Raw genomic sequence first — 25,928 nt, 5'->3', positions numbered from 1 at the left:
GAGTGATTGAGTGCACGCTTTAAGAGGATTGTTGCCGGTGGGAAGCAGTGATTAACTTTGAGCGAGGCGTTTCGAAAGCAGGACGGGATGAGAAGCTAGAAACGGCTTTCAGGGGAGATGTTGTAGAGCCCGAGTAAAGGCTACCTTATGATAGGGCGTTATGCGAGGGTCAAGAGTCTAAGACGAGAGAGTTTGAGGTTGACAGGAGCAACACCTAGAACAGGCCGAGATGAGAGGCTATTGCGAAAATAAGGCTGCACTGTAAGGTAGGTAGTTGAATAAGACGAAATGATGGATAGAATTTTATGGGGGAATAAGCGATTGATTTATCAGGGATACCTTACGCCTCGGGGTCGATAAGTCTAACGGTTACGCTTCTACTTAAACTAAAACTGAGATAACAAGTGCAGTAAGTAACCTCCGATGAAATCGAGGCAACAGTCATTGCCAAGCCGAGTCTCATAACAACTTGTTGCGTGGCCAAGACCTCTCACAGACTTGGTATCGCGGGATGTGGTGAGCCTAAAGCGATTCAGGAAAGGGAGGACAAGGCAGAGACGAGAGATTAGAGGCATCCTTGTTTGGGAGGGTGGATTTCCATGTGGCCAAGAGAATGTATTAGCGAATCTCATCGAATTGAATTGTCTCTCCTGAATCTCTCGAGACGATTGAAGCCAGCAAGAAACGTCACGTCACGTCACGGTTACAGCGGGATCCGGCCGGCACGTCTGTACCCACATCCCGGTGCCGTCTTCCGGCCTCGTCATCCGTGGCAGCAACGTTGTTCTCCCACTTAACTACAACCCGTTGCTGTTTCTTTTGAATCTGGCCCCCTTCTTCACCTTTGTTAAGTTAAATTAGTCCCAAGAAATGCGTCGTCAGCAGTGGAGTCTGAGCCTCCTCCGCCCCCAGACCCAGTCCAGCCAAGTCAAAGTCAGGCTAGGGCCGAAGCCACGGGCGAGCACAGGCCAAGAATCTCAACTTCCAGAACCTGATGTGAGATCTATCTATTGTTGATGGTTTGTGGGGAAGTGAGTGATTGAGTGCAACTCAACCGTTGATCACTGAGTGATGTGCTGCAGGTTTGCTCCAGTGTTTGCTTCTCATGAGCCGCAACCGGTAATAACGCACGAGACAAACTTGATGTCCCCCAAGGTAACGATGCACCCGTTTGATCACCAACGGATATTGTATTACGCAAATACTCTACACAATCACTTTGTCTTCACGTCCTCTTTCATCAAGCATCAACCTCTTTTTCTTCATTATTCAGTGCCAAAATAACAAACTCTACGTCATAATTATTTCCCCACGTTCGGAGCACTCGGTTACGCCAGATGTAATTTAATGAGTGCCCAGCCTCTACCGCCTAGGTTTTACCAGTAATCGACTCATGATGAGGTCTGCCCAGGAATCCTACTGCCTACAAGTCTTGGAAGCCCCAGCAAAAGATCCAGTCTCTGTTGCACTGTCTACGGGAGGAAAGAAAACTCAGGACCGTGACCTAAAGTGATAAAAATATTAGGTAAATCTAGCCTAAACTTAGGGTATTATTTACAAAGTTTATTTTGACACATTATATCAAGGTTCGGTGTTTTCTTGCCCCTTGAGGACTGTTTAGATTAGATAGACAAAAGAAGTTGTATAATAATAACAACTTGCCCCAAGCTTTTCCCAAACACAAAACAAAGATATTTTCAAGCAGAGACCACGGGCCGAGCAAGCCATTGCCAAGAACCACCACATATCAAAATGGTCTAGAATAAACGGTCCTCTCCAACAACATTCCTCACATTAAACTATTGGATCTTTTATTTCCGCCCGTCAGTGAGAACTGAATGCCGTGATTCCGACGCCTTCAGCCATCGTACGTCCATATCATACACTGACCTGATTGTCTGAGGCTCTCAGCTCGGCAACGCCGCGTTAGTTCACCAAACCTCACAGCCTCGTGGCTCAGGTCAGCGTTGAAAGTTGAAGACTTTTGAAACTGTGGCTGCCGCTTTGTTTTCTTTTTTCTATTTTTGGACTCACAATAAGACAGCTGACTGATTCACGAATATTTTTACCTCAAGTGAAAAGATTCATCACTTTTTGATGTGAATGAATTGTGTCATGGGCGAATGCTACGAATGCGATTAAGCTTTGATCGACATTAACATTGACTTACATAATTCTCAGCAGTGTTACACAAGCCTGAAATGGGAATGTTACTCGATGACGCATAGAAACTGAGGGGAATCGCTCGATATGGCTGCTTATTAACAGCTGAATAGCCTCGCCCTCTCATCGTCGATTCAATTGTGTACCTACCTAGGTAATATTCGATGGAACATGCCTGGTCGAAATGCCAGCTCCAACCACCAGTTGCTAGAGTAGAGTCAATTTAACATGAGTCGTCTCAGATAAGCTTAATCGCCATGGCCAACACCATCGCATATCTATTCACCTACTAGGGTAAGGTATGCTAGTATGTCATGATAGTTGGCATAGCTGTTGCAAAGTTTATGTGATTAGACTCTGGGGGATCAACCTTATCCGCGAGTTGGCTGCCACCGACGTACTTCCGCCGTCTTGGCAAGTTAGACTCAAGAGCGAGGCATTGAAATATCGTATAGCAGCCCATCAGAGCTGGAAGCCAAGTCATGGGTGTCGTTGATACTGCATATGATTTCCTCCGATGCACTAGATGGGTTGAATTCATGCTCGGAGATTACTACGAGGCGAGTGGAAGAGCCAAGATACTTAGCGAGTAGAAATTATGTCCCAGAGCAATAATGTGTCTGAGACTTCTATAAGAACAGGAACAAAACTCAACCCCTTTGCCAACCCGAGACCCATTGTACAGACTCTAGGCCCAGTCAGAGACTATCTCGAATACGTAGGTGCCACTCGCACGTAAAGAGTTGAAGGGCGAGCTTGTGTAAGTGGATTGTAGGTAGCTAATAAAGCTGCCCTTTTGTCCACAGCAAGGGAGACTCTGTTTTAAGATGAATTCGCGTTGGAAATGACGAATGCTCATCATGAAGGAAGACGCATTGTTTGCGCAATTTTTCTCTCTCTTAATACTGCTGTTAATTATAAGGGATACCTACCTAGGGATTTCTTTTTATAGACTTGGCGCAAAGCCTGGTTTACTTTGCTGTAACAGAAGCTGGCCCCACTACCAACGACTGTAGGACTAAACTAAAAGCCCTCCATAAGGTACTTGTCAAAGTTAATTGCTTGCTTGGTTCTCTCAATTGGGTTCATTGATTGTAGCGACGGTGATGCAGTTGATTTAAATATCGTCTTGAAACAACATCATTGTTGTTCTTCTGATTGGATTGGACTTGAGAAGCCGCGTCAGAGTCGTATTCGAGTGGCTTATGGACGTGCAACTCATCCTTGCCTTGCGTTGTCTTGCCTTTCCTTGCCATTGCCAGGCTTTTGGATCGGGTCCCTTGAAACTGTAAATCCGTCACCAACCACGCATCGGGGTCAGGTCCATTAAGTTAGTCAGGTTGTCACTTCATCTCCTCAGCCTCTTCCCAACAACACCTCATCCCATCTTCTCCATCGCGGCAATCTACATCGACTATACCGCCGAGCTCTCCGAGTCTCTCTGCATCAGCACCAGCCTCACTCAAAAAAAAAAACATACTTCGGCTATCGCTGCCTTGCTTTGCGCTGCGCATTTAGAAACAAGCTTACGCTCCCTTGCTGCCCGCTATCAATACCCGGCTCTTCTCACGCCCAAACAAACAAGACACCCTATCGATCGGCCACTATGTATACGTTGTCTCTTGCGACTGCGACCCCTTGAGTCATGTCATGATCGCGTCTCGATCGCCTCCTTCGCCTACTGTCTGCTTCGCCCTACACTACACCATCGGGCGCTGCCCCACGGATGCGCTGCCCTTTTCTCACTACGCATCGGTTCCCTTACGCAAGCTCGAGCGCGGAAGCGCTTCCCCCCACCCAGCCGCCGTTGACATTTTGATTCACTCTCCTTGACGCAGACCTCAGCCGCCGGTTCTTCGGTATGCTGTCCCATCTGAGGTTCCACAGGCGAGGGCCCTCGAGTCCTGCCTCGCCTTCTCCCGATAACAATCCTACTTCGCCTACACCCACTGTGCCTTTCTCTCCCGATGCACTCTCTCCGGAACTGCGACCGACCTCGTCGAATTCTTCTGCATTGCCTCCCACTCTACCACCCATAGCCCGTGTTACCACAGAGGACCTTGGGAAATCACGAGATAATCGCCAAAATGCCACAAGCCCGCTAGATCCTCCTCGACCGCAACCGAACTCCAAAAGCTCATCTAGTAAGGGATCATTCATAGGTGGTGTCGCTCTTAGAAAATATCAGCGGGACTTGGAGGCTCAAGCTCTTGAAACTGCGGACAAAGGCAAAGGATCTAGTCTACATGGACAACATTCAGCATCTCAACCGTCATTAACCTCAAACAGCGCTCCTTTGCGGCCATCGCCACAAGTTTTGAGGAATACAAAAGCTGCATCCTCTTTCAGTACACCTACAGATCTTCAGCACTCAGCCGCTGCACCTACCGGTCGCCGTCCTGCAGGTACCCGACTGGTTACGGAACTCCCCTCGCTTACACAGACAACAAGCAACACCGAAATCCCCAAGCCCAAAAAAGGGCTGCCTTTTCTCAAAAAACCAATGTCGACCTTATTGATGAGGCGCAAGAACAGTCAGCATGCTCCTGACTTGCGCCCATTACCCTTGGCGAGGCGAGGCGAGGATCCGATATATGACCCTCGTATCATGGGAACTCGAGTCCATGATTTCAGTGCCCCGCGGCCCAAGAGGAACAACCCAAACAGGGAAACAGTGCAGCCTCCTTTCGCCTCGCCAGTCCCCAATTCCGCTCCCCTTCCCACCCAAGAGAGATTTCTGAACCCAGCTGCCAGTCAAGCAGATGAGACTCCTCTCTCGGCGACACCTTTAACCCAGCGAGAGCCTAGTAATGCTTCCGAGTCTATTTACTCCCAAGACTCTAGAGCCCTCAAGATGACGCCAAGCACAGCATCTACTGCTGCTCAAATTCCTGCAGCAGAGATGGCTAGCCTCGCCTTGTCAGATGCGCCTCCCGTACCTCCCAAGGACAACGCTCCCATCTCGGTTCAGCCAAGGTCGCCTCAAGCATCACGGTTGATTGATGAAGAAGCATACATTCACGAGAGATCCACTTCACCTCGGGCTGGTAGATCGAGAGGTCCCTCACTATCTGGATTGTCAGGGAAAGACATCCCTTCTGCGATCCCTCGACATATGAAGAGTACCTCCTCAAGGTTTAGCTTTGACATGATCGGTGCTGCAAAACAAGAGAAGCTCCTTGAAGATAGGCATCGGCAACGAGAGCTCGAGAAGAAGACGGCTGAACCCGCTGCAGCTCGAGACTCGCGTTTTGATGATTTTGATGACGATGGCTTCGATTACGATGCAATGATGGAAGACGATGGTTTCGAGGAAGATATTCCTATGGTCGGTGATGACTATGATGATATGGACGGCGGCGGATTCAACGATGATTTCAATGACCACATAGACAACCGTCTGGATAATAACATGAACAATACGCTGAATGACCCCATGGGCGGGCAACTCGATAACAACCTAAACAATACGCTGGGCAGACAGGTGGTCGACGATCAAGACGATGAGCTTGATCCAGACAACGATCAAGAGAACTTCTCTGGCTTCGTCTTTCAACGATCGGGCCCTACATCATCATTGACGAGCCCACGCAGCGCAGGCTTCTTGCCAACCCCGAGGGATGCAGAAGGCAATCGGATCGGATATGCTATGAGTCAATACACACCGAACATATTTGGAGAATTGTCCCCTAACCTGCCCCTCGACCAACAACTGAATCAAGAGATGCAGGCAGGTGGACTGGGGATCCAAGGACTGGACGTTCCGAGAGTGCCCAGCCTGGAGAATGAGGCTGCATTCCAGAAGAACCAAGACTTGCCACCAATTGATACAGGGCGCCAATTAAATGATGACGAGCTCTATTATGATGATGGGATGCTGGAATTCGAGAGGAACGAGTTTGCTGAGGATCTTGCTGCCCCTCCAGAATGGGATGATACCCCATTTGACGAGTCGATATTTGACAACAATGATACTGATCAATTCGGTCGACCGATCGCAGGGGCATTTGCGAATGCATTGCAACGATCCGCAAATCCAGATGAACCGACTCGATCGTCCGATATGACAGCCCCCTTCTCTGCGGGTTCAGAGACGTCCAAGACTACGGCTCATACATCACTCAGTGTTGAGGAAAAGCAACCTGTCGAGCCTGAGGTTATCCACGATAGTCCCAAACCGCAATCGCCTCATGGTCCCTCAGCAATAGTCCCTTCATCATCACCTCCTAACAGTGATACTATGGCGGCTTACCAGGCGGCACTCGCTGCCGCAACTTACAAGGCAGCGGCATCGGGCAAATTTCAGCGTAGTTCTTCGCCAACGGCTGATGAAACCATTCTATCTGAGCCAAGCCAATCGCCTGATACACCAGATCATGATGACTCTTTTAGGCAGGACGATTATGAGAGCTTTGATGATTACGGTGGCTACAACGATTCTTACGAAGACATGGCCGATTTCGAGCTCGATGACGATGCTATTATTGCTGAGGCTAACGCAAGTGCTCTGGCTAATGACTGCGATGGGTGGTATGGCCAGGAATTCAACTTCTACTCAGCCCCAGCTGGCCAACAACAGGGACCCGAGTTTGAGTATGCTAATGGTGGCTTCTTCGGACCCAAGAATGGCTTGGACCGCAGCACAAGTGGACGCATGATTTCAAGGGAGCCGAACTTGACACCTATCACAGAGCGGTCGGAGTATTCCAACAGAAACTCGTTCATGAGCCTTGGTATGCCCGGCTTCAGTGGAACACCGCTGCAAAGTCCTGGTCTAGCCCAGCTTGCTCTGATGGGTGATCGTGGCGACGAGATGACATTGTCTGCCCTGCTCCGTCTTCGTTCCAGGGCTTGGGGTGGCTCTCAAGCCAGTCTTGTGTCTAGCCAGAATGGGTCTCCTCGGTCAGAAAGGGGTGACCTATCAAGCTCACCATGGGGTCAGAGTATTATGAGCCCAACGACCTTCCATACTCGAAAGAATTCGGTCCTGTCTACCATCAGCCACGACTCGGACAGTGTGAGCGCGTCAGGAAGCCCGACTTTGACAGGTGGCATTCCCGGTTTGACATTGTCTCCTCCTCCTGTCCCGACACTGGCCAAACTCGACACCAGCGTTAGAGGGGATGTCCCGGTAGCGCCTCTAAGCATTAGCAGACCCCCATCAAAGTCTTTTGACAATCCTATCTCTCCGATTCCCGATGTTGAGAGCATGCCGGCGTCGGCAATGGTGAGCCCTCTGGAGACTTCGAACAGGGCTAGTATGGTTGAGCCAGGCTCAGCTCCAAAGCGTCCGGGTATGGGCCATCGACACAAAGGCTCAGCTGACAGTATATCATACGTCAAAGAGGAAGATAGTGGAGCTACGCGCTGGGTCATGGAACGACGACGCACCGGTGAATCTGGCCAGATTGAGATTCTAGAACGAGAAGTTCTTGAAGGGGGGCGAATATAGGATATGATTCATTGTTGTTGTTTTATGAATGACTAGATACGACCACCGGAAAAAGGAACAAACTGATACACCATGGCATGAGGAGTTTGGATTGGGATTGGATATACATAGTAGACACCGGTGCGAGCCGTAGGCCCTCGGAAATAGGAGCCTAGGCCATGGACAAAACAGAAGGGAGGAGCACAAAAGTCATTAATGGTGTTGCGGAGCTATATATGGGAGACACAGGCACTTGTAGCTTTTGTGTTGTTATTGTTTGTATATAATTATGGACGATGAGAGTCTCAGTCATACCTAGGCCAAGCATCAGAGAGATATCACAGAGCGTACAAAAAGGAACGAGTCATTTTATTATTGCGACGGTGTCTAGGTATGTTCCAGTGTACCTACCTAAGGTACCTTATGGAAGGGACGCCTTATGGCATGCCAAGTACTTTGGGTACTTCCTTCAGTGTTCCTTCCTTTCATCTAGATGTAACAGGAAGGAAGTCGTGGACAAGTCTTGACTCTTGCCTGCCTCTCATATTTAGGCTACAGTTGCACTTCTCAGAAAGGGCAGGCACGAAACTGTTCAGTGCAACTACCTTGAGGTAACGGCAAATCTCATGTCGTCTTCACTCCATCCTTTCCATTCTTGTGAGAGGCTTTTGAAACTCTCGTCCTACACCGACAAATATCAACGATCGATCCTCTTCCCTTTTACACTCTCTCAAAATTTCGTCTTTGGAGCACTTTTGGAGTTTTCTTGGGGCTCTCGTCATTCGCTTCGTTGTTCGCAACTTCTCTCTAAGCCATCCCTTTCTCCTTTCTGTCTCTTCCTCTTTTTGCCTCCTAAAAATGCTTTCGTTTTTGGTGAAAGTCGCGACGCTTGCTTCGTTAGCTACTCCCTCTCTTGCAGATGACGCTCCTGTGAATGACTTGAAGGCATACAATAAGGGCTTCCTCGGTCAATTTCCCACACAGGAATTCAAGTCCTCGGATGTAGTAGCCCCTGTCTTCCAAATCAGTACCTTCAGCCCCAATCTTGTCGATGCTTCGGGGTTTCTCTTCTTGACAATGGAACATGGCGACAAATCGGGACCTGCTATCTTCTCCAGCAAAGATCTCAGCCTTGTATATGCTGATATCTCATACGCCAAAACATTCGATGCTCGTGCTCAAGTGAAGAGCGGGGGCAAATATCTCACTTTCATCGAGGGCGGCCGCTGTCATGCCTTTGATGCCAACTACCAGAAGAAATGGACAGTCGAGATCGAGGACCTGGGGACTACACAGGGCAGTATCCATGAGTTCGAGTTCACAGCTCAGGGGGGCACAGCTCTGATGACCGCTGTCCAGGATGTCAGATACAACTTGACTGCTCTTGGGGGTGAAATGGATGGTTGGCTGAGCGACTCTATCTTTCAAGAAGTCGAGCTCGAAACCAACAGGGTTACCAACGTGTGGAGGTCCTTCACGCATGTCAACCTGACCGACACTATGGTCAAATACAGTCCCAAAAAGACGTTCATGCATGGTGATGGCTTCGACTGGTTTCACATAGACAGCGTGTCGAAGGTATGAGCCCCCTTCTTGGTTTCTTTAACTTCCAGGTACTGACCAGGAGCAGACCTCGAAAGGTCATTACCTTGTGTCATCAAGGAGTCTTTCGGCGATCATCCTCCTCCAAGCAGATAGTCTGAACCCACGATGGGTCCTCGGAGGAAAGCGCAACCAATTCAAGGACCTCAGTGGTGGCAATGCAACCAACTTCGCAAATCAATATAACGCAAAGTTTGTCCAGGGCAATGAGAGTCAAATCAGTTTCTTCGACAACCAAGTCACCACAAGCGGATCATGTAGCGGAGACAATTGTTCTCGTAGCGTTGTTGTGGAACTCGACTATGAGGAAATGACAGTCAGGCTTTTGCATGAATTTTACCATCCTCAGAAGATCTCCTCGGGCTCAGGGGGCAGCGTCCAGGGCCTTGACAATGGCAACTTCCTTATCGGCTGGGGAGCGAACCCAGGGATCACAGAGCATACGTCCAATGGTACAGTTGTCATGGATATTCAGCGAGGAGTTATCCCACATGCGACTGACGGTGATCCCGATCTTGATATGTCTGTGTATCGCGCGTGGAAGATGGAATGGATTGGCCGACCTCCATGGGGTCCTTCCATCGCTTCCGCGCTTCCAGGGAATGAGGCGACAAACGCTACCATTTATGTGTCTTGGAACGGCGATACTCAGGTTGACCGATGGGAAGTGGTGCGTCCAGACACACCTCTTGCTTGTGACCGTTACTGACTCTTCAGTAGTACGCTGGTGAAGATGACAAGAACGCCACTTCTTCTCCGAGACTCCTCGCAAATTCATCTCGATTTGGCTTTGAAACAGAAATCCTCTTGGAGGCATTGCCACTTCCTAGATCCGCACGGGCTGTCGGTGTAAGTAAAAGTGGTAAAATCCTCGGCTCAACAGCCACAGTTAATCTTGCGAGTGGTGAACTTCACGGCAATAGCAGCAGTATTTGGATTGTCAGGGCGAATACTCCCGATGGAGAGCCCCGAGATGATCCCCACGGCGAAGAGAAGAAGGGGGATAAAGAAGACTTTGCGTTTCATACGAGGCCACCAGTCGGCTCAGTATTTGCCCTTCTACTCGCTATTGCCTTCAATCATTTTTTCTAGGCTGAGCCTGAGTTGGTGGTGAGTCGAGGTTAGAAGGTCATTTTTGGTGCCTATATCTGGCGGAGTCTTTACACGACAAGACAATTCGAACTATTCAATAGTATGAGCACATGCAGGTACTTTCTTAACGATAAAGGACTTTACTAGAGATAGTTATTCCAAGTCAAATTTATGATATATTGATGGTTGAAGTGGCGATGATGAGGTGTATAGGGTGACTGGCTGACTAATCTCAACCGATCAACTTCATTGCCGTCATTACAATTTCACACAAGTTCATCCTCTTTCACCATTCTCAATTTCGTACTGGACTTCAACTTAGTCTCTTCTAGATTTATTAGGCTCAAGAAATGTCTGTGTCGATACGTCGGGTGCCCTTTGTATGTCGGCGTTGCCTACAAGTCTCTCGCCAACCCAGAACATTGCCACCAGCTCAATATACAACGCAAGCTGGTGCACCCAAGACAGAGGATCAACAACAAGACAAAACTGCAAAGAAAGCTGAACAAGAGAGTCATGACAATAATGTCGAGAAGGAACTGCGACCCTTGGCTCGACGGCTGGAAGAAGCTACAGAGGAAGCCCTCTTTACTGGTGGAAGAGCCGGACGTAGAGCCGTTGAGGATGCCGGTTTCTCGGAAGAGCTCAAGGAAAGACTGTTGAACAAAATCGCAGATGCAAATTTCAAATCTGAAAATGCCAACGCCTTTGCAGAGGCCGGTCTCTCATCGACAGCAGGCGAGGGAACACGGCACATCGCCTCCGCGCAGGCGTGGACTGGAGAAGAGAGCACTGCAGACACGGTACTTCGAATGCTCGATGATGCAAAGAAACCTCTTGCCCCAGGCCTAAGGGGCAATTTCCAACCTCCTCCGGTTGATATGCGACTACAGAAGCAACCGAGGCGCTCAGCCGGAGAGAAAGTCGCCAAAGCGAGGGACAAGGTGAACACCTACGTCGGAATGGGTGGCCAACAAGCCAAAAATGGTATGAGTGAAGATGAAAAAGAGGCTTGGAGAAAAGAGCTCAGGGAGAGGTTTGAGCCCGGAGCCCGAGCGTTACCAAACTCTATCACGGGTCTTGCAGCACTGGCGAATGAACGCATCGAGAACGCCATTGCGAGAGGACAGTTCAAGAATATTCCCCGCGGAAAGGGAATTGAGCGTGATGCGCGCGCTGATAACCCCTTCATCGACACGACGGAGTATATCATGAACAAAATGATCCAAAGACAGGATATTGTCCCACCCTGGATAGAGAAACAACAGGAGGTTGCCAAAGAGCTAGGCATTTTTAGAGCTCGACTACGGAATGACTGGCGACGCTTTGCAGCGAGGATGATCGCTTCGCGGGGAGGATCATTGCAGGAGCAGATTCGAAGAGCAGAAGAATACGCTGCAGCAGAAGAGGTGCACAACCCAATTATACGGAAGAAAGCTGATGGACAAGTGGAAGAGATCAAGGCTACCTCGCCGGTGGTTGGACGGCCATTTCGAGATTCAGCGTGGGAACAAACTGAAGCGGCATATCTCAAGCTGTCGATTGAGCGTCTTAACGCCCTGACACGAAGCTATAACCTGATGGCGCCGGATCTAGCAAAGAAGCCGTACTTTTCACTCGAGCGAGAACTCAAAGCGTGCTTTGCTGAAGTTGCGCCTACAGTGGCCCGGGAGATTCAGGAGCGTGCGACGGGCGGAAAAGCCAGGAGTCTGGGAGGAGGGGGTCAAACGGGCAAACAGACGGGTTTGTTACAGACATTAACTGGAGGCGGCGATGTCAAGGTCCATGTTGAAGCACAGGAGAAAGCATATGGGCTAAAGGAGTGGTGGAGAGACGTGTGGAAGAAGAATTGAGGCCAGTAGTCAAACGAAGCATGGCATCAGTAGCATTGTATGTGAGAGCTGCATCACCACACCACACCACATCAGTACTCAACAACTGCAACCCAAACCTGACTCATAACGTAAGAAAACCCAAACACTTGATTCTTATGCAAGTCCCCGCCTGTTCCCCAGACGGCTGGTAACTTTATAGATCAACTATGGCCCCCGCACGAGCTATCGTGATCAGGTACATAGTGGCTGAGAGCAGTCCCACCCTGGCATGTGTATGAGTTTCAAGATCAACTGTGTTCCGCTATAGGCTGGTCTGGACTTTGAAGTCTTGGCTTTATCGAATCATAGCTGACTGGGAGATCATCAAGACTTGCAGTATCAATTGGGGTCAAAGAGTGTTTTCCTTTATATTGGACTGACCCCCATGTCACGAATTGAAGCTGGTATATATGTAGGTTAGTAATAGCTATTGCTTGGCCTCAAATGATGATTTGACGACACGAGTTTGGTGTGTTCCATGGCACTTCAACTAATATCATGAAGATAATCGGCAAATTCGCCCTCGCCACTGAGCGAGGGATGAAATGAACGGTGAAGGTTTGTCGGCCCTACCACGGACGTTGAAAGAGTTCCCCAATTATCCTGGTAGTTCCAGGGGTTCGCAAGTTCTAATGGCGCTAAATGGCTGCCGATTGTTCTAGCTCCTGGGCCTTGGAGTCAAGTAGGGTTAGCCAAGTTGAGGCTCCGCACCCTTGGTAACTTTCGAAAAGATAAGCTTGAATGCCGTTGTTAAACAATGATCAACGTTCTGCTTGTAGTGAGGCAGTGAGTGTATCAAGAACGCAACAGTGGCAGCATGTATAGGGGTCTTATGATCCAACCATTGCTTCTTTCGATATCTGAATGAACCAGATCTGACATGAACCGTGAGGTGTCTTCCTGCGGTTAAAAGAGCAATCGGCCCACTCGAAAATAGCAAGGATGGGCTTGAGAGATAATGTTCCTCGACAGGCGCCATTGGCCTGTGGCCACACAAGCTCCCCGACAATCTGTTAGCAAAATGCAACGACCACAGGGAGAAATTGCGAGCTCCAGACTCTCGAGTCGCACTCCATTATTCAATGATTCTGCCATACTTGGTCTGGCATGGCTCGTCCCGCTTTGATCCGACCATCCGCCCCTAGAATAAAGGCTGTTGACCTTTGGATCCATTTTTACCTGAAAAAAGGTCCCCTTCGGACTCCATCAGACTTTCTCTCTTCTTGTGTTCTCTCTCTGTCTGCTCTGCTCTGCTCTACTTGTTCTCTGTTTCTGCTACGTACTGTTGCAGGTCGTGTGTGAGTAAAGAGTGGCTATCATCGCTGTCACCACGGATTCTCTGTTGTTTGGTTGTGTCTTATTGTGGTCCATTTGAAGTGTCACCTTTTCTACACACGTTGAACTTCACATTTGTATGACTTTGTTCGACGTTGCTCTTCCTCCTCCTCCTCCATCACCTCATCAAGCGTATATGGGCAAGTTTTGATCATTTGCTTGGCTCCTCTCCGTCCGCTGCAGTGCTCTCCAATAGTCGTCTTCAGCTTTGTAAGTCAGGTGTTGGTTGGCTTATAAGCCCATCTTCACAACCAGGCTCAGGAAGCTGAAGTCATGGCGGGTGAACAAGACATGGTGACGCCGGCTCCGGCAGCGGCCCCGCCTCCGAAGGACACCCCCGAAAACACGGCCGCCGTGGACTCGGCCGCTGAGGATAACACCGACCCCAGTAAGACGCATATCAACATCGTCGAGCATGCCCGTTCGGCTGCCCACAAGGAGCGTACCATGACCCTCCGCCAGGGCATCAAGCTCTATCCCAAGGCCATTTTCTGGAGTATCCTCATCTCCACATGTATTGTAATGGAGGGCTATGACATCTCTCTCGTCAATAACTTTTGTATGTGTTGACCAACACCTGGCTATCCGTGTGAGACCGCAATTAGGTGCCTGGTGTGCGGAGCCAGCATTGATACTGAGCGAAGCTAGAGTTTCATCTCACTAACACCTGCTACCAGATGCCTTCCCGCAGTTCAACAAGAAGTATGGCGTCCTTGGTGATGATGGAGAATATCAGGTACCAGCTGCGTGGCAAGCTGGTCTGAGTAACGTAAGCCATCCGCCCACAAGTTCTCGGTGTACTCGCTCATCAACAATTCATAGGGAGCCCATTGTGGTGAGATCATTGGTCTTTTTATCAACGGCTGGATCTCTGAACGATTTGGTTATCGCTACACTGTCATGGCCTGTCTCGTCTGTGTAGCTGGCTTCACAGCCATCTTCTTTACTGCCCAGAACGTTCAGACTCTGCTTGTTGCTGAGATACTATGTGGTATCCCGTGGGGTATCTTCCAAACACTGACCATCACCTATGCATCTGAGGTTTGTCCAGTTGCTCTGCGTGGGTACTTGACGACGTATGTGAACTTCTGCTGGGGTCTTGGCCAGGAGATCGGCATAGGCGTCATTCACGCCATGCTCAAGCGCGACGATGAATGGGCGTACCGCATTCCATATGCTCTCCAGTGGATGTGGCCCTTGCCACTCCTCATTGGCATCTTTTTTGCGCCCGAATCGCCATGGTGGCTGGTCCGAAGAGGTCGTACCCAGGATGCTAAGGAGGCATTGCTTCGCTTGACCAGTCTCGATCGCGAGACTGACTTTGACGCCGACGAAACTATCGCCATGATGGTACATACAACTGCCCTTGAAGAGAAGATCACATCAGGTGCAAGTTACTGGGACTGCTTCAAGGGCACCGACCTTCGCCGCACCGAGATCGTATGCATGATCTGGGCCATTCAGAACCTGAGCGGCAATTCATTCTCCAACTATTCCACCTACTTCCTTGAACAGGCTGGACTATCAGCCGACAAGGCATATTCATTTGCCCTGGGCCAGTACGGTATTAATATGGCCGGAGTTTTTGGTGCTTGGGGTCTTATGACTTTGGGTATTGGCAGAAGATCCTTGGTTCTCTATGGTCTCTGCGGTCTTTGTTCCATGCTGCTCATCATGGGTTTCCTTGGTCTAGTGCCCGAGGCTAATCGAAGCCAATCATCGCTCGCCACAGGCTGTATGATGATTGTATGGGCGCTGTTCTACCAGTTGACCATTGGAACTGTATGCTATTCTCTTGTGGGAGAATTGTCATCCCGGCGTCTGCAGATCAAGACAGTTGTTCTTGGACGTAACCTCTAGTAAGTCACGAATGTTGCACAAGCCAAAGGACGCCGTCCTCAGTTGGCGCTCAGCCATGAACGAACTGTTGTTACTGAGAGCTAACCACATTTGACAACAGCAACGTTGTGGGCATCATCAACAGCGTTTTGACTCCTTATATGCTCAACCCCACAGCCTGGGACTGGGGTAATTATGCGGGATTCTTCTGGGTAAGAGCCACTCTGCTACTCCATAACACATACGCCTCGTTACTGACGAGAACAATAGGGTGGTATTTGCTTCTTGTGCATCATCTACACCTTCTTCCGCCTACCAGAGCCAAGCGGGCGCACGTTTGCGGAGCTCGACGTGCTCTTTGAGCGAGGTATCAGCGCAAGGAAGTTCGCGTCTACTGAGGTGGATGTATTCCATGAGACCGTGGAGGAGAATGTCATGAATCGGTACGAAGAACTCGCAGACGCGCCCTCTGAGAAGGTCCACGACAAAGCATAGGTTGGCAGATTGTAACTGCTCAGCTTCCTATGCACTCTTACTTCGGGGCAAGAGATGAATACGTTGATGAGATGATTGTACCCTGATGTCGCAAATTCCCAGCAAAGCATCACGTACTGAGCTGGAATGCGCCACATGCAAGATGCAGAGATCTTGGTAAGGGGATATCTCGGATCTTGGTCGGCATTGACATATGCCTTGGCACTTGCATCACACAGGCGTTGGCGTTTGGGAGTAAGCTCCCTATCATATGGACTTGCAAAATGTACTTGCAAAAAATGGGAGGCTCCAGTATGTAATTTGGTTGAGAGCGTCATGATGATTGACTTAATGGTATTCCCTTGGATACTGTGTTTCTTTTGGTGAGACTATGACCAGTGTTTGAAGCCCCCACGTTTTGGTAATTTCAGTTTGAAATGTTCGGATGGCCACTCCCATAGACCAATCGACGTTTCTGCGCCCAATTACCTTGTGGGTTTCTGTAAAGATAGTATATACCGCATCCTGAAGCTTGTATGGTTCAGCAACTGCAATACATATGCCGTTGCAGAATACACGGGACCGGGCCGGTCACGAGGACGGAACCGGTGCATGGGAAATGCGCGTGTTTGTGGACTTCATAACGGTAGAGCCCGGTACCTGAAGCATGGGCTCGGTGACACAGTCAGGGCTAAAGTGAGCATGGGGACAATACGGAGTAGTGGGAGCGGAATCTGGACAAGCGGAGAGACAATGGGCGTCGAGCTTCAAAGGGCGCTGTCCTGTCCGTATCCTAAGAGCGGACCCGCTGCTACAGACAGGCCCAGCGGAAGACCCAGAATGAGACGCGCGGTGAAGAGGCCGGAGTCGACCGGACAGCTGGAGAATAAATCGACAGTCATTGGAAACAGGTCAGGGTCGGATTCGGTTGCCGGCGGTTGATGGGAGTTTTCTTTTCTTTTCTCGCTCCTTTCTCGGTGTGGCCTCATGTATAAGCTGATTCCAGCAGATAGATATATGGGGTTGTACCAGTGTTGGTGTGCTCTGTAGACAGAAACTATCGCTGAAGAGTATATATATGAAAGCTCGTACCGGCTGTTGGAAAGAGCATCACCAAATGCCGGTCTTATGTAGTGATGGATCGAATGCGGATGAATCGGGCTTTTGACATGTGCAAGCTGCTTTGAACCGTCGTGCATGTGTCCATCCATATTTGCTTGACAAGGATCCATCGAGATCCCGGGTTACAAGCGGCAGCTTCTGTACGTACAGTACTCAGATCATACTATCCCGAAGTGGCAGGCAATTGGTGACAAAATATCGTCCTTCGATATGTTAAAAAGGGACAATTCGATATTGTCGACTCGACTGGATAAATGGTGGACCATGCTCATTGTTGTGTTTATTTAGAAATGAATTATGATGGACAAAAGGAACAAGACCCCAACAGGGTAAAGACAAAACCTGGAACCGCCTCAGGCGCACCACTCAGCTTGAGGCGTTTCTTTAGGAAAGAAGGAACGACAGGGAGGGTTTCACATATCACACTAGGACTTGACATATTATTATTATCCTCTACTTGGCATATTGTGTTATCTACTATAGAGCCTAAATGGCAGTTGACAGAGCTACGAAACTGCGGATAGAGCAAGGTAGTTCATAATTAGACATAATACCAACTCTCCTCCTGCCTTTTGACTCACAATTATAGAGTCTGTGTCATTCACCGTTAAAGAGTCACTCTTTTTTACACGTAACCTTTAGTAGCCAAGAGTCATGGCAACTAAAGTACAGTATCCGTAGATCCCATAGAGAGAAACATCCCGGAAGGATCAAAATATTGTGGCTTGAGGGCCTGTGACTGCCATTCTTTCACACGCCGATGTCCGGGGTAACCCCACTAGAATTTCACGGGCAGCAGAAGCCCACCGAGAAATGCCCTGATCAAGGTGAGCTCATTCTGTGGGAGCTGCTTGAAGCCCCCCATAAATTAAGGGTCTCGATCCAGTCTCCAGTGTCTGATTGGACAACAGCTCCCCTAGCCCAGCTCCGAAGAGGCCCGATCGCCAAAATGTACGTTAGACACCACGCTTTGCCTAGTCACACTCCGCCATAGGATAGGATCGCCTCAAGTGATCCTACTTCTCCTCCCACGCCTTTTTATTCTCCTCCTCCTCCTTCTCCCCCTTCAACCTCCTCTCAGTGCTCAATCCATCCTTCATCATTACCCTCACAATGCTGTCCACTCTCCGAGTCGCCAGCCGCCGGGCTGCCCGTCCTGCTCAGTTCAACCTGGTTGCCATTCGCGCTGCCTCTCACTGGGCCAACGTTCCTCAAGGTCCTCCTGTAAGAAGCTCCCTCACTGCTGGCGCACCTCTCCTCCATGACCTCATGCTAATCTCTCACAGGATGTAAGTTGAACCAGCCATTTTTGAGCTTTGCGCGAGCTTCTGTTGCTAATCAATTGCTTGTTTTGTTCTGTATAGGCCATTCTTGGTACGTACAACGCCCGCTTTATGCGATGCGCTCCGTTTCTCCGAATACGGGGCGTTTTGCGCCAAAAGAGAAATCGCTTCACCACCATGAATACCGATATTAACTTATCACTCCAGGTATCACTGAAGCCTTCAAGGCCGACAAGAACAGCAAGAAGATCAACCTGGGTATGTTGCGACGTCATCCCCCGCCATCCGAATGCGGAGGTTTCTTGCTGTTTCTCGACCTCATTCTGATACGAATCCCATACAGGTGTCGGTGCCTACCGTGACGATGCTGGCAAGCCCTACGTTCTTCCCTCTGTTCGTGAGGCTGAGCTCAAGGTCGTCGATGCCAAGTTGAACAAGGAGTACGCCGGAATCACTGGTGTTCCCGAGTTCCCTCCCGCCGCCGCCAAGCTGGCCTACGGCCCCAACAACCCCGCCCTTGACCGCATCACCATCACCCAGACCATCTCTGGTACCGGTGCCCTCCGTGTCGGTGCTGCTTTCCTCCAGAAGTTCTTCCCTGGCGAGAAGAAGATCTACATCCCTACCCCCTCGTGGGCTAACCACAAGGCCGTCTTCAACCATGCCGGTCTTGAGGTCGAGCAGTACCGCTACTACGACAAGAAGACCATCGGCCTTGACTTTGAGGGTCTGATTGCTGATGTCAAGGGTGCCCCCAACGGCAGTGTCTTCCTTTTCCACGCTTGCGCTCACAACCCTACCGGTGTTGACCCTACCCAGGAGCAGTGGAAGCAGATCTCTGACGTCGTTAAGGAGAAGGGCCACTTTGCCTTCTTCGATATGGCTTACCAGGGCTTTGCCAGCGGTGACACCGATAAGGATGCCTTCGCTGTCCGCTACTTCGTTGAGCAGGGCCACAACATTGCCCTGTGCCAGTCTTTTGCCAAGAACATGGTACGCTAAACAGATTTACATGTGAAGAAAGAACAAGGCCAGCTAACAATCTCATAGGGTCTCTATGGTGAGCGTATTGGTGCCTTCTCCCTCGTCTGTGCCGATGCCGAGGAGAAGAAGCGTGTCGACTCTCAGCTGAAGATCATCATCCGACCTCTGTACTCCAACCCTCCTATCCACGGTGCCCGCATTGCCTCCGAGATCCTCAACAGCCCTACTCTCTACAAGCAGTGGCTCGGTGAAGTCAAGCAGATGGCTGATCGCATCATCACCATGCGTGCCCTCCTCAAGGAGAACCTTGAGAAGCTCGGCTCCAAGCACGACTGGTCTCACATCACCAGCCAGATCGGCATGTTCGCCTACACCGGACTTACTGCTGAGGAGATGACTCGCCTCGCTGAGGAGTTTTCCGTCTACGCTACCAAGGACGGCCGTATCTCTGTCGCCGGTATCACTTCTGAGAACGTTGGCCGTCTTGCTGAGGCCATCTACAAGGTCAAGGGTTAAATACGAAACGACTAGAGCATAAAATGAGAAGGATGTGCACCCAGTGATCACACTGCTTTACAAGCGATTTCTTGGATGCAAAAAAGACAGCTACGACCATGAAAGCTGTCGGGGCAGATGGATTTGAAAATACCCCGAGTCTAGGGTCCAAGTCTGGTATGGACTTGGAGAAGTAATGACGAGATGAAGAGAACCTGAAAATACATGTGTACGAGTAACCTATATAGAAGACGTTCTATGCGTTTGCTACCTCTCCAGCGCCTCACAATGAGTTTAAAATGTGAAAATATATGCATTCGATCTAATTAGGTATTGGGTCTAAGTTATGCTGGCCATTCGCGCAGCTCTTGTGCCATCATTATCTTTCATACAGCGTGAATAGTCTGAAACACATTGAGTCTCACAATGACCACGCCTTGTTAACCCTGGTTCAGTCGGTCCAGGTCTCTTTTCACTTCATCCAGTTGTCTTGCCATGTCCCGATACACCCTCGACATCTCCCTCATTTTCCTCTCCTTTGTCTCTCCGCCATCAACACCGACGCCGTACTCTCCCAACTCAGCCTGTAGACCGCGAATGCGTTCCTCACCTCGCATTCTAGCATCGCGCAAATGCGCGCCATAGTTCTTTAGAGCCGCAATTGCTTCGGGTGTGTAGACCGCGCGGCGCACAGAGGCGGCGGCTATAGCAGCATCCGCATCGTGACGACGAGCTTGAAGGGCGACATCTGCGGCGCGGAGCTCAAGACTGCGGGCTACAACGCCATGCTTTACTTCGAGAGCGCGGACGAGAAGACTCAGAGCATTGCTTGCGGACTGGAGAAGAGTTGTCAACGCGGCCAGGGAGCGTAATCGGTGAGTGCTCAGATCTGCTTCCACAGCTGTGAGATCAGAACGCCAGGACGTGAGGGTTGCTGGTAGCGAAGCAATATGTCGATGGAGAAAGGATGGATTCGTAGACGGATGAGCGATCCGTGCAAGACCTAATGCCCAGGTTCGTAAATTCGATGCAATGACTGGCGCAAGAGCTGGAAGGAGAGTCTCAAGGTCCGAAAGGGGAGGATGGGCGAATAGGAGCTGGAGGGTATCCTGAGGAAGAGGCAGATTGTTGGGGTCGAGAAGTTGAGGAAGAAGGAGAAGAAGATCCAGTAGAGGCTCTGGAAGCGAAGGCTGTTGCTTTAATTGCGATCTTGACTCTGTATATTGTTGATTTTGAGGTGCTCTTAGGCGGGAAGAAGCTCTTGTTGCGGGCGGTGTGCTTGACGGTGTTGCTGATGAGATGGCGCGAGTTAAGAGATGCTGTTTTGCGCAGACAAGGCGCCTGCGGTTGAGTTCCTATGCCCCAAGTCAGCTTAAAACATCTTTATTGGCACGATAGCCATGTGGTGGTCTCACCTCTCGAACTGCAGCCCGCTCTTTAGCTCTGGGGTCCTGCTTAGTCGATCCATCAGGATTAAGTACAAGATTTGTGAGTTTATTATAGAGATTCGCGAAATCAGGATTATTTTGAAGAACAGAGTCTTCCACAGGAGGAAACATGGCCATCGTATATCAGATCAGATCAGATCAGATCAGATCCCGCTGTCGACGAATACTCATTGTTTGCTTTGTTGATAGTGAAGCTGTAGTGGATCCCATCGCGAAGACACCACGAAATCACCTGATTGGGCAATTCCTTCAAGCTTAAACAGCCCATGCCTCCGGCGCCGGAACATCACGCCCCTCCGAACAACGACAGCCCAAAAATCTCAACTCCAAAAGGTCATCGACATTGTCGACGATCAGCGCATCTCGAAGGGGGCACTCCGCGCTCGAAAATCTCCACCCCGCCTCGACGTCAATTGAAGACCAATGTCTCGTATCTGACCGGGAAATCACACTGCGAGACTCGATAACGAACATCATGGCGTCCTGGGCCCCCGCTCGGCCGGCTCTGAGGGCCCTGGCCTCATCATCGACAGCGACTCCCGCTCGGCTATTCAGCACTACTCTGCCTCAGCAGACCAAGACGATCAAGTCGCATCTTCTACCCAACCGTCTGATCCCCCCATACCCCTATGGCGAGCGAAGAGTCTACAAGCAGTCCAACAAGGGTCTATACGGCTCAGCGAGGATTCGTTTCGGTAACACTGTTGCGGAAAAGTACAACAACAAGGCCCGTCGGTTTTGGCGTCCAAACGTCCACGTCAAGGTCTTCAGGCTACCCGCCATACAAGCCAACGTCAAGACCCGCCTCACACTCCGAGTTCTCAAGACCATTCGCCGAGAGGGTGGTCTCCAGGAATATCTTCTCAAGAGCAAGCCCGCCAGGATAAAGGAGCTTGGCCCCGGCGGCTGGAACTTGAGGTGGCTGCTCATGCAGTCCAAGGATATTCAGAAGCGGTTCAATGAGGAGCGTATTGCTTTGGGCATGCCGCCCAAGGAGATTGAGGACCGGGATGATATTATCCAGTATGCGCTCGATTTCGCTACTCCGGGGCCCCTAAGCAAGCGTAGTCAAGCGACGCTGGGCGAACTTGTAGCGCAGGAGTTTGTTTTGGGTGACGAGGATCTGGCTGATTTGGAGGGCATTCAAGAGCTGTCAGACGAGGAAGAGGCCCTGTTATTCAAGGAGCTCGATGCAGAGATGGAAGCCAGAAAGACACAAGGCCAGCAAAAGATTACGGTATAAAATGTCTTATGTATAATATGTACCAAAACCCTCCATTTTCAACGCCTTCCAACCTTTGTATCACCAACCCGCCAGAGCCACGATAGAGAAAAGAAAAAGACTTTTTTGTTCATGCTATCATTTCAATGGTTGCTACATAATCCAAACATGGTATCACTTTTGATTTAGAAACGAAGATCCCAGCCAATCTTAGGGCCCAACTTGGGCAGCTCCTCAGCGACACTCTGCACGTCCTTGTCACCACGGCCGCTCAGGCAGATGACAAGATCCTCGCCCTTCTTCATTGTCTTGGCAAGCTCAATGGCACCAAAGATACCGTGAGCAGTCTCGAGAGCAGGAATGATACCCTCGAGCTGACTCATGAGCTTGAAACCAAGGAATGCCTCAGCATCAGTGGCAGCAACGAACTTGGCTCGCTCGTTGTCCTTCCAAGAGCTCAGCTCAGGGCCGACACCGGGGTAATCGAGACCAGCGGAAACGGAATGTGTCTCCGTGATTTGACCGTGCTTGTCCTGGAGAACATATGTCCTCACACCATGCAAGACACCCTTGGAGCCACCAGTGAGAGTGGCACTATGTCTGGCGGTGTCAACACCATCACCACCTGCTTCAACACCCAGAAGCTTGACAGTAGGCTCGTTCTCGAAGGGGTAGAACATGCCTACAGCGTTGCTGCCACCGCCAACACAGGCCACAACAGCATCGGGAAGCTTGCCTCGCTTCTCGAGCATTTGTTGCTTGGTCTCGTTACCGATCACTGACTGGAAGGTTCGGACAATGGTAGGGAAGGGATGAGGTCCGATCGCAGAACCGATGATGTAATGGGTGGTGTCCAAGTCAACGACCCAAGCGCGGAGGGCCTCGTTGACAGCGTCTCGAAGAGTTTTGCTCCCAGCCTCGACAGCAACAACCTTGGCGCCGAGAAGTCGCATACGGAAAACGTTGAGGGCCTGTCGTCGGACGTCCTCCTATTCAATGCATTAGTGGTGATATCTAGATCAGCGGATAGGCTTCGACTTACAGCTCCCATGTAAACTGTGCACTCCATGCCGAACTTGGCACAAACGGTAGCAGTAGCAACACCGTGCTGACCAGCACCAGTCTCAGCGATAATACGCTTCTTTCCGAGTCTCCGAGCAAGGAGAAGCTGTCCCAGGGCGTTGTTGATCTTGTGACTACCAGTGTGGTTCAGATCCTCGCGCTTGAGCCAGATGTTGGCACCACCAGCGTGCTCAGTGAGTCGCTCAGCCAAGTGCAAGTGGCCGGGTCGCCCCATGTACTCGTAGTAGGATCGGTATTCCTCCCAGAAAGAAGGGTCGTCCTTAATCGCATTGAATCCATCCTCCAGTTGTGACAGGCAGTCCATCAGACTCTCGGGAACGTACTGACCACCGAACTCGCCAAATCGCTCGGGGATCTTGCCGTGAAGCGCAGCGAGCTGAGCAACCAGGGCACTGTCCTCCTCAGCAGTGATATCGGCATCTGTGACAGTACCACTGACGGTAACATTCTCGCCGCTGGGTTCCTTAGCCCCAGCAACAGCCTCAACAAGACCGACCTCTCTTGTGTTCTCATCGGAATCGCGGCCTGATAGGTAGGCACAGTACTTCTCGACATCGGCAAGAGCCTGGCCAGGAGCGGCGTTCTTAATGGTGGTGATGATCTGACTGCCGACGACAACACCGTCTGACAAAGTAGCGACACTTAGGAAATGCTCTCGAGTGCTGACACCGAAACCTACAGCAGCGGGCTTGTTGCCGCTGTACTTCTTCACTCGATCCAGAAGGTCGGGAAGGTTCGCGTTAAGAGTGCCGGTAGCGCCGGTGACGCCCATGCGGGAGACGACGTAGATGAATGAATCGGCGAGCTGGCAGAGAATCTTCATTCGGGTATCTGATGTAGCAGGAGCGATAAGAGGAACATATGAGAGACTATGTATGTAATCAGTATTGTACTCTGGTCGATTTGGGTGTTTTGACTCACCGGCCCTTGTTGCAGAGCTTTCGGAAAGAAATAGCCTCCTCGGGAGGCAAGTCGACGACGATGAAGCCATTGATACCGGAGGAGTGGCAGTCCTGGAGCAGTCTCTCCTCGCCGTAGCTTAGGAGAGGGTTGTAGTAGCCCATAAGCATGACGGGGGCCTTGAGCCCGCGAGACCGGGCCTCCTTCACCATCGCCAATGTGGACTCGATTGTGACGCCATTCTCGAGGGCGATCTAAACCCGTCAATTCCTGTCTAATCAAAGCGATTGGTACTGTACGAACCGTGTTGGCAGTCTGGATAGTAGGGCCATCGGCAATTGGGTCGGTGAACGGCGCGCCGACTTCGATAACGTCTAGAGTTGCGACTCGGTTAGTACAGTTCACAGGCGTCATTGAGCCGAGGAAGACTTACCGGCGCCACCCTTCTCGAGAGCCAGGAGGATGTTGGGTGTGTCCTCGGGCTTGGGGTAACCAGCAGTGACATATGTTACCAGCGCAGACTGTTTGAGAGAGAAGAGTCATTGTCAGTTTCTTTGTTCTTGCAGCAAAAGTTGGTATTCTCGCCGTTTTACCCCGCGGAGGGGCAGTCATGACGAGAATTTGGTGTACTGACTCTGTTCTGCTCCTTGCAGCGCCTGAAGGTCTCTTTGATAGCGTCCATAGCGAATTGCTTATCGACTCTGGTCCTAGAAATGATATAGATTGAAGAGAGGATATTCCTAGGGAGGACGTGGGGATCTTTAAAGAAAAGAGAAAGAAAGTTAAGGCGAGGGGTGTTTGTTGGTGGTGACTGCACTGTATTCTCATTCTCCGCCACCGATTCCGGAAGAACGAGTTCCGCCACCTGCAATTGTGCCTCTGGGCTCGTTAGCTCCATCCCGCTCATGCAAGTCGCCCGCAGGTGCATATTCCGCCCACACTCCGCCCTGCATCAAGCATCATAGCACCCACTTCGGCTCCGGAATTCCCTAATTGGGTAATCAATCAAGATGACATTGGATGGAGCTTTGGTTGCAATTTTCAGGGTCCTGCATCATGGCATCTGAATCGTGTGACATATCTCGTACTCCGCTCTATGTAAGCAATTACGGACATTACCATTGGGTATTCTCCAAGTTAGCATTCACTCTGCTGCAGTTCTCATGCATGCATAGCTACCAACACAAAGGCACATACGAGGGAGTCTCTTTGTCGAGCAACTCCGACGCCAAGCAGCTTGTAACAAAGAACCACATGTAGGGCTGAACTAGTATCAGGAATAACCTCTTTCGACCAGAAACAGAACAAGCTTTCCCCCATCAGAGGAAGTCTATACATCGTTATACAGTCACAATAACCATGCACTCACAGGCACACGTTACATCACCATCACTAAGCCATAAGATTTGCAATTGTAGTCTTCAATTTGTTGTTACTATGTGTCAGTCTAAGGCTAGAAACAATCTGATTGAAATCATGACCACAAACAATGTAGAACACGAACCAGACTCAAGACTATTCCTTGGACACGAAACATGAACTAAGTATCCAACGGCCAATACCTTTTTTCCCTTCTGGATA

At 50.2% G+C, this 25,928-nt stretch overlaps 7 protein-coding genes across 7 annotated transcripts; 5 read left to right on the top strand and 2 right to left on the bottom strand.

Moving 5' to 3' along the window:
- Nucleotides 1–4,024: 4,024 nt before the first annotated feature.
- Nucleotides 4,025–7,615, top strand: FTJAE_180 (uncharacterized protein; the record flags this gene model as incomplete). Its single annotated transcript, XM_037347927.1, has 1 exon — nt 4,025–7,615. One exon carries the CDS (start codon nt 4,025–4,027, stop codon nt 7,613–7,615), a length of 3,591 nt encoding a protein of 1,196 aa, XP_037212707.1.
- An 837-nt stretch (nt 7,616–8,452) lies between these two features.
- On the top strand, nt 8,453–12,141 carry FTJAE_179 (uncharacterized protein; the record flags this gene model as incomplete). Its single annotated transcript, XM_037347915.1, has 6 exons — nt 8,453–9,172; nt 9,225–9,866; nt 9,917–10,243; nt 10,289–10,306; nt 10,611–10,668; nt 10,721–12,141. The coding sequence occupies 6 exons, from the start codon at nt 8,453–8,455 to the stop codon at nt 12,139–12,141; spliced, it is 3,186 nt and encodes a 1,061-aa protein (XP_037212706.1).
- Nucleotides 12,142–13,788: 1,647 nt separating this feature from the next.
- Nucleotides 13,789–15,831, top strand: FTJAE_178 (major facilitator superfamily transporter; the record flags this gene model as incomplete). The annotated part of the gene is made up of 5 exons (XM_037347904.1): nt 13,789–14,056; nt 14,175–14,266; nt 14,320–15,356; nt 15,458–15,548; nt 15,607–15,831. The coding sequence occupies 5 exons, from the start codon at nt 13,789–13,791 to the stop codon at nt 15,829–15,831; spliced, it is 1,713 nt and encodes a 570-aa protein (XP_037212705.1).
- Nucleotides 15,832–18,045: 2,214 nt separating this feature from the next.
- On the top strand, nt 18,046–19,715 carry FTJAE_177 (aspartate aminotransferase mitochondrial; the record flags this gene model as incomplete). Its single annotated transcript, XM_037347893.1, has 5 exons — nt 18,046–18,156; nt 18,297–18,306; nt 18,423–18,473; nt 18,559–19,208; nt 19,266–19,715. The coding sequence occupies 5 exons, from the start codon at nt 18,046–18,048 to the stop codon at nt 19,713–19,715; spliced, it is 1,272 nt and encodes a 423-aa protein (XP_037212704.1).
- Nucleotides 19,716–20,134: 419 nt separating this feature from the next.
- Nucleotides 20,135–21,259, bottom strand: FTJAE_176 (uncharacterized protein; the record flags this gene model as incomplete). The annotated part of the gene is made up of 2 exons (XM_037347882.1): nt 20,135–21,049; nt 21,110–21,259. 2 exons carry the CDS (start codon nt 21,257–21,259, stop codon nt 20,135–20,137), a joined length of 1,065 nt encoding a protein of 354 aa, XP_037212703.1.
- Nucleotides 21,260–21,617: 358 nt separating this feature from the next.
- FTJAE_175 (uncharacterized protein) lies at nt 21,618–22,385 on the top strand (the record flags this gene model as incomplete). Its single annotated transcript, XM_037347871.1, has 1 exon — nt 21,618–22,385. The coding sequence occupies one exon, from the start codon at nt 21,618–21,620 to the stop codon at nt 22,383–22,385; it is 768 nt and encodes a 255-aa protein (XP_037212702.1).
- A 164-nt stretch (nt 22,386–22,549) lies between these two features.
- FTJAE_174 (tryptophan synthase) lies at nt 22,550–25,029 on the bottom strand (the record flags this gene model as incomplete). The annotated part of the gene is made up of 6 exons (XM_037347860.1): nt 22,550–23,353; nt 23,407–24,316; nt 24,369–24,601; nt 24,651–24,721; nt 24,781–24,868; nt 24,982–25,029. 6 exons carry the CDS (start codon nt 25,027–25,029, stop codon nt 22,550–22,552), a joined length of 2,154 nt encoding a protein of 717 aa, XP_037212701.1.
- Between the last annotated feature and the right edge of the window lie 899 nt (nt 25,030–25,928).

Source organism: Fusarium tjaetaba (assembly GCF_013396195.1).
Source record: "Fusarium tjaetaba strain NRRL 66243 chromosome Unknown NRRL66243_c0000009, whole genome shotgun sequence".
Lineage (NCBI taxonomy): Eukaryota > Fungi > Ascomycota > Sordariomycetes > Hypocreales > Nectriaceae > Fusarium > Fusarium tjaetaba.
The sequence above is the reverse complement of the archived record's forward strand: the minus strand, read 5'-3'. Positions and strand labels throughout refer to the sequence as shown.